This window comes from Sceloporus undulatus, chromosome 1 (assembly GCF_019175285.1).
Source record: "Sceloporus undulatus isolate JIND9_A2432 ecotype Alabama chromosome 1, SceUnd_v1.1, whole genome shotgun sequence".
Lineage (NCBI taxonomy): Eukaryota > Metazoa > Chordata > Lepidosauria > Squamata > Phrynosomatidae > Sceloporus > Sceloporus undulatus.
In genome coordinates this window covers 44,757,999-44,765,432 of record NC_056522.1, presented here as the reverse complement: position 1 = coordinate 44,765,432, position 7,434 = coordinate 44,757,999, and the positions used below count along the sequence as shown (strand labels likewise).

Genomic DNA, 7,434 nt, shown 5'->3' with positions numbered 1-7,434 from the left:
CACTCCTGAGAAATGGGGAAAAGACTGGGAAATATTCCTTACGTATTGCCAAAAAAGGTGGTCTACGTAAAGTTTAAAATCAAAAAGGATTTTTTTTACACACAAAAATGACAAGCAAAATTGAAACGAAGTGATTGTGAAACACAAAATAATAACTTTGGAATTCTTATATATAAAATTAAAAATTGTTAGAGAATAAAAGTACTGAACTCATATTAAAGAAATGAAATACTATGTTATGAAAGAAGTAAATTAGAATAGTAATGTATAAATATATACAGAAGTAGAGATAAGAATTCAAACATAGCTGTTTAGAGTATGTGGTGACAAACATATGCTTCTGTTTATTTATGTTTATGTTCTTGTTTTGCTGTCATTATCCATGATGTGTGATTAATTTATGATAATAATTTTTTATTAAAAAAAGAAAAAGAAATGTGTGTAGTGTGCCAGGAAACCATTTTCTTTCTTTAACCTGTTGTTGGTGGATTGTAGTCAGGATGCCAGCCAAGCATACTGTGAAGACATTAGAATCTTACAACAAAACCACAGAGCTTGAAAGTTATTTTGGACTATAACTCTCAGGATCCTTTAGCTAGCATGGCAGATTCTGCTTGGGGAATTCAGTTAGTAATAATCCAAAAAGGAACATTTCTAAGCTTTGGGGGGGGGGAATCAGTTTCTGACTCCTTTAGCTGCTCTGATGTGAATCAAAGGCTCATGTACCCAAAATCCCAGTTACAGAACACGAAGGACAGAATATATAGACTTGACATCTTTGCACTACATGACCTCAGGCTGGAGGGATGGTGAGATGAATCACTCAGAATCTGTTCTAAAACTGTCCCTTTGGCTACAGAAACCTCTGGTTTACATCAGAGCAGCTGAAGGTGGAAATGAAAGGTTTTAGTTTAAGGCTTCAATTTGTTTCTAAAATGAATCACTGCAATAAAAACACACACACAAATGAAATAAATTCTACTAGCAGTGGTAGTAAGGATGCTTAGAAGCCAACAACAAAGCTATGCCATTATCATTACAGTTACAGTGAACCTAATCATTAGTTATCTGCCACATATTAACAGCTTTGTCTTTTAATGTACCATTTATTTATTTTAGAATTCATATATATGTACATATTTTAATAAATATCTATTCTGTCTCATCCCAAGAAGTGGGCTAGTTAGAGTGAAAAAGAAAAAAGAAGAACCCAGGTGATCCAGGCCACCCAAAAACCACCTTAAGTAAAAAAAAGATTTTGGCTCTCTTTCTTCTCTGAAATGTCAAAGATGACATGCTATCCACAAAGGAGCTGGATTTAAGATATTTTTGAAGTGACAAGCAGAAATCATACAAGAAACAGTTTTCTCCAGGAAACTGCTGCTTCATTTTGACCTTTCCGCGGTAAAAACAATAAATTTCTTATCTATTAAACCAATGCAAGCTTCTAAGAATAGGCATTTCCTTTTAAGTAAGTCATGTATTGATATATTCCTTACAAGTTTCTTATTAGGATTTTTAAAGTTCAGTGTAAGTTCCCCCCCCCCCTCAGGTGGGGGGCTATAAGCACTTGTTTCTAGAAATCCATCAATTGTTTCTACAAAGGGATTCTACGCATTCAATAAAACAAAGGGCAAATATAGAAGTTATACACATTTTTAATTTTTCACCTGGTAGTTGCATGCTGTAGTTTACAGATTATTAAGCAGAAAGTTCACTCTCATAACAGTTTTAAGAGAAAATGCTTCTCAATTTGTTTTTCATTTACAGTGCAATCCTAACTCTCCTGAATGTGGGCTGGATTCAGAATGTACCACCAAAATGCGAAAATGCTCCTTCTGTCTCTAGGTGATTTTGAATTTATCTGAAGAATCCTGCTAGCAGAATAGAGGGAGGCAGTGGTGATATTAGTCTGTCTCCTTTTGTGCTCCCCGGTGCCCTCCCATCTACTCCAGATGGTTGTGGGGCCATTGGGAACAGTAATACTGCAGAGCAGAGATTCCCAAACTTTATTTCTTCCAAGTGTTTTGGACTTCAGCTTCCAGAAACCCCAACTAGCTTGGCCACTCTGTGCCTCATGGGGAGCAGGCAGGATCAGATAAGTGTCTGGTTACATCTCCATAATCAGAAGCAAAATGGTGACATTGGTGCCGAGATCCTCTGGGGTTCTCCGGAGGTGTCAGTACTGCTGTATTCATTTCACAGATGGCTAGATACCTTTTGCAATCTTACCTACTCCCATGAGACATGCAATGGCCTCAGTAAGTTGTAGGGTATATGGCTCAGCCTACCATAGGTCTGTGTGCAAAACTACTACACTAGACCGAGCCATGCAAGATTGCAGACAGTAATAAGCACTTAGAAGCAACTTCACATGGCTGAGAGTCTGTGGCTAAGCAAATGGCAGGATTATCAGGTGATTGGTTTCATGTCCTGATATAGAAAGCATTTTGAACATTCATGCTCATGAGCTTAGGAATCATATTGCATGCACATGTTGCATAAATGAGTATTCTCCAAGTACTAGTTTGTTAGTGGGGGCTGAGAGAGCAGTTTGCTTTAGGGCTACCTGCTGAGTTCAAGGATGAAGATTTTGTTTACCCTCTCTTGTGTCTATGTTATAATCTCCTTGGTGGCAGAGACTTGTCTTCTCATTTTTTATAACACAGGAGGACAACATGTGGTCCTCTGGATATTGTTGAATTCCAGTTCCCATCATCACTGACCACTGGCCTTGGTGATTGGGGCTGATGGGAGAGGGAATCCAAATAATAATATTTGGAGGGCCACAGTCCCTGCACCCTTTTTGTAAAGTGCTATCTTAATAGGGCTAGAGAAATAATAAAGACTTCTTCAATTTAGTCTCTTAGCTACTGTGCTATATTTGTTCATCATGAAGTCAGCTTGAAAAGGTTGCTTTAATTTTCATTTGACCATGCAGGATAAGAGAGAGAGCTATAAAAATATTACTCTATAGATATAGTGCTAATTACTCTAACTGCAAAAGATTTTTCTCTTTGCTAATCTCAACAATAATGTGCAGGTGGTGGTGGTGGTGGTGGTGGTGGGGAGATATAGTCTTCTTTGAATCTTCCTACAGTGAGGATTTTCACAGTCTACAACTTAAAACAGTTATTTTTTCATTTGGCAGTGTTGCCCTTTTCTACCTTCTCCACGAACTGCTGAATATCTGCAGCAAGGAGCTCTGGTTCCTCAAAAGCTGCAAAATGACCACCTCTGGGCATGTAGTTAAATGAAATGATATTGACATACTTCCTTTGAATCCACGGCCGAGGAACATATGCAATTTCATGTGGAAACACAGCAATTCCTGCAGGAACTTGTTTGGGCAACCTGCAAGGAAATCAAGAAGCAGAAATATGACACACTGTTCCCTTTCCCCCAAAAGAGTCTTTCCCAACCTGGCACCTTCAGGTTTGCTGGGTTATGCCTTCATGCCATCCCTAGGTGGTCATACTTTCTGTATGATGATGGGAACTGCACTCGAACACACACAAAGAGCAGCAGATTATTGAAAATCGTTTCACAAAATGAGTTTATTGCAAGACTCCTTAAGTTCATTGCATAAAAACATGAAAAGAATCCTGTTGGATCCGATGAATTGCCTTTCTAGCCTACAATGGTCAGCTAGATTCCACTGAGAGGTCCATGAAGTATGCAATAGAGTTCTGCATGGCTTTAAGAGACATGCAGCCTCTGATCCTTGGAGGTTTTAATAAATTGTTATGGCTAAGGATCTCAAATAGACTAACCCTTCGTCAGCAATGCCCACAGTCTAAATGGAAATATAATGGGAATTAAAAGATGTGAGTCTGGAAAATCAGTATGCAAAGTGATCTTGTCGCACCTTTGAGTCTAACTGAAAGCAGAGGTGACATTAGGGGTTGTAGGGGGTCTGAGCTGCACCAAGAGACACCCTAAGGGAACACAGTTCCCAAAACATCTTCCTTTTGGCAGAAACAGATGGTGGCACTCACCTGCATCCTTTCAAAACATTGAAGAGGTGGGGTGAGGCTCAGTGGAAGAAGAAAGGAGAGGTCCCAGGTTTTAAAAGAAATTTTACATTTTAATTTTTTTAATTTTGTAAAAAATTTAAAATTCTTTTAAAATTGTCTTTAAAGCCATCACATCTTACCATTTTTTAACTTTATCTACATAAAACTATGTACATGTAAATACATTTTGGTTGTGCATATGATATTATAATTCAAAGATATAATTTAAAAGTATAATTTTCCTTTTGCTAGTTATTTCTATCACAACTATTGCCATTATTACATATTACAGTGATATCCAGGAATTGCAGCCAGCTCTCCACTTTTACAGCTTTGACTTGTGCAGATTTGATTATTCATAGATTTGATTAATATGTTCTCTCTAAGAATCTCTAGGTCCTCTGGCATGACAATGGCCAATTTTCACTAGAAGTTGCACTAGAGGACGTTGAGATTCCTAGAGAGAACATTTCTCAAGGCATTTATAGGTCTTCCAGCACAATTCTATGATCATTTTCCAGTGGATGTTGACAACAGAGTTGTGCTGAAGCACCTAGAGATTCCTAGAGAAGTGTTCTCTTGGATAAAAAAATAAAAATAATAGTGGCTTTTTATTTGCAAGTTTTCCATTGTCATAGAGGTCTTGTGCTCCTAATCCCAGCAAATGTGGAGGGGCCACTGTTCAATTTATAAGTAATCTTTACTAAGGAATATGTATGTGTGACACCACTGACTGAAAGCGGTAAGTTGGTAGCATGAGCTTTTGTAGACTTGAGTCTGCTTCCTAAGATACATTTCACTTATCTCAAAGGTATTACAAGATAACTTTGCATAATGAAAATTAGTTTCTCTGGGGTTTTAAAGTTAATGATTTACCCACCTACTATTTAGCCTATTATTACAGGAAAAACTCAGGTTGTGTAGTAAACATATTTTCAGCCTGCAGGCACTTTCTAAAGAATTACATTGTCTTGGAGTAAAAAAGCTTGCCATCCCTGGGCTAATGTTTTAACCAAATGACAGCTTCATGAAAATAATGACTCTCTCAAATGTGCCTACCTAAAAAACATCTTCTTAGACACTTTTGGCATTGCTGCAAACTAGAAGTTGGCAACATTATTTTTTGATTACAACACCCAGCATTTCCAAGTCACCATTGCCATTGGCCGTGTTTGCTGAGATATTTGTAAGGGGGTGTTCATTCTCTCTCTCTCTCTCTCTCTCTCTCTCATATAAAACTTCAATCTGCATTTACATGAGCACATTCCCTTACCATTATTGATGCTTACTGCATTGCTCAGAAGGCTCTAGAAGCCAGGATCTTTCAACAGAGAGTCATCAATATTACTTTTGCATTTCTCCCTATCCGAAGCTGCCATGTGTATGGTATACATACAAGAATAAATATGAGAAAATGCACCAGACAGAGGGTCTATGAAGAGATCTCGAAAATGAGAAAAGAGGAGCCTCTTACTTTGCATGGCTTTTTCTGCCGAAGAGCAGGCTTACATTCTCTTTGTAAAAGCGCATTGAAGGAACTATACATCCAGAAACCCAGTAGATCATGACGTTTGTGAGAAGGTCATCCAGAGTAAACTTCCTGAAAAAGATGTTCCAGAAAGAGCTACATTAAATCTCAGTGAAATTTTTATATATAGCAGTTTATTGTTTTTTTTTCCAGTCAGTGGCTAGCATGTATTGCAGTAAATAAAGGGCAATTGCATTTCCACAGTATTCTTCATCCTTAACACTTTCCAGTCACATATATAACATACCAACATGTGGCTCTGATATGGACTTGTAGTTAGCACAGTTGGTACTTCTCTCCATTTGTAAAGAAACTGTCAGCCTATGGCATCTATAGTGAAAAATAAGAGTTGTTGTATTTGCTTTAGGACACGGTAGGCGATATCTGGTTGGGATACAGATATTTCACCCTGAATCTACCAGCAATGCACTCAGGCTGCCCCACTGTATCACTGAATTTGCTGTTGTGCCACCTAATTTGTACTGTGGTGATGGCAGCAACTCTTCCTGCAATTTCTTTTAAAACATGTCTCCTTATGAAGTATGTTTTAAGGAAGCTTCTAGGAGTATGTATATAGAGAGATCTTGTGGCACCTTTGAGACTAATGAAAGAAAGAAGTTGGCAGCATAAGTTTTCATAAACTAGGTAGAGTGGAAGCCAGGGACAGACCTATATATGCCATTGGTGTATCAGAATGTCAATTCAAGTTAAAATTGCAGGCCAAGATGAGCATGTGGAACACACACACCTTAACATGAAAATACACTTGAAAGTTACTTATGTAAACTGGAAACCTAGTTGAAATTTGCACTAAAATCTGATGTGTGCTGAAAGGAGCAAATTTGGGTTAAAAGGTGAAAAGAAAAAGGATTAGATATGGGACATGATGTATAGATTCATCCTCAGTTAGCTCTTGGAAAAGTCACCCAAAGTCTCAAAGGTGCTACAAGCTCTCTCTACATACATACTCCAAGAAGCCTCCTTAAAGCATGCTTCAAAAGGAGACTTTCACATTAAGCCGTGTGTGTTCCACATGTTCACGTTGGCCTGCCATTTGCACTGGACTGGTTTATGTCTTGGCTACACAGTCAGTAAGAGCAGCACAATTTTTTTAACCTGTTTGATCAGGTTAAATATGCAGAAATATGCATATGCACATCCTGACAACAAAATAAAAAGGTGCTGGTTTTACCTCACCTTGTATTCACAATTTTTTTTGCTGCTGTTAACTGTCCTTGGGTCAGCCCCAACTCATGGTGACCCCATGGATGAGACATCTCCAAGCCCTCCTATCCTCCATTGTTTTGCCCAAGTCCTGTAGACTCATGCCCTTGACCTCCCTGATTGAGTGTTCATCTGGCACATGTTCTACCCCTCTTTCTATTGCCCTCCAAGCATTAGTGAGTCATGACTTCTCATAATGTGTCCAAAGCACAACAGCCTCATTTTTATCATCTTGGCTTTCAGTGGGATTTCTGGTTTGATCTGTTCAAGGAGCCATTTATTTGTCTTTTTGGCTGCCCACAGTATCCTCAGCACTGTTCTCCAGCACCACATCTCAAATAAATGGATTTTCTTCCTCTCTGCTTTTTCCCCCACGGTCCAGCTCTCACATCTGTACATGGTGATGGGGAATACTCTGACTTGGACAATTTTGACTTTAGTGCTCACTTGTATGTCTTTACTGTTTAGGATCCATATCTAGGTCTTTCATACCTGCCCTTCCATTCTTAGGCTTCTGCTGATTTCTTGGCTGCATTCACCATTCTGATCAATGTTTGATTCTGGGTATGGCAACTCTTTAACTCTTAAAATTTCTTCATTGTCTAGGCTGAATTTATGTATTTCTTCCATGGTCATTATTTTTGTTTTGATTTGCATTAATTCTGC

The 7,434-nt window shown here is 38.4% G+C and overlaps 1 protein-coding gene across 7 annotated transcripts in view; it reads right to left on the bottom strand.

Moving 5' to 3' along the window:
* Positions 1-1,642: 1,642 nt before the first annotated feature.
* Positions 1,643-7,434, bottom strand: part of EPHX1 (epoxide hydrolase 1) — a 49,124-nt gene continuing 43,332 nt past the window's right edge. For all 7 annotated transcript variants that reach the window (XM_042439590.1, XM_042439573.1, XM_042439615.1 and 4 more), the window contains 2 exons: positions 5,491-5,616; positions 1,643-3,354 (listed from right to left, as the gene is read on the bottom strand). In XM_042439590.1, coding sequence (XP_042295524.1) covers positions 3,141-3,354; positions 5,491-5,616 — 340 coding nt within the window. In that variant the 3' untranslated portion in view covers positions 1,643-3,140. The remainder of the gene's footprint in view (positions 3,355-5,490; positions 5,617-7,434) is intronic.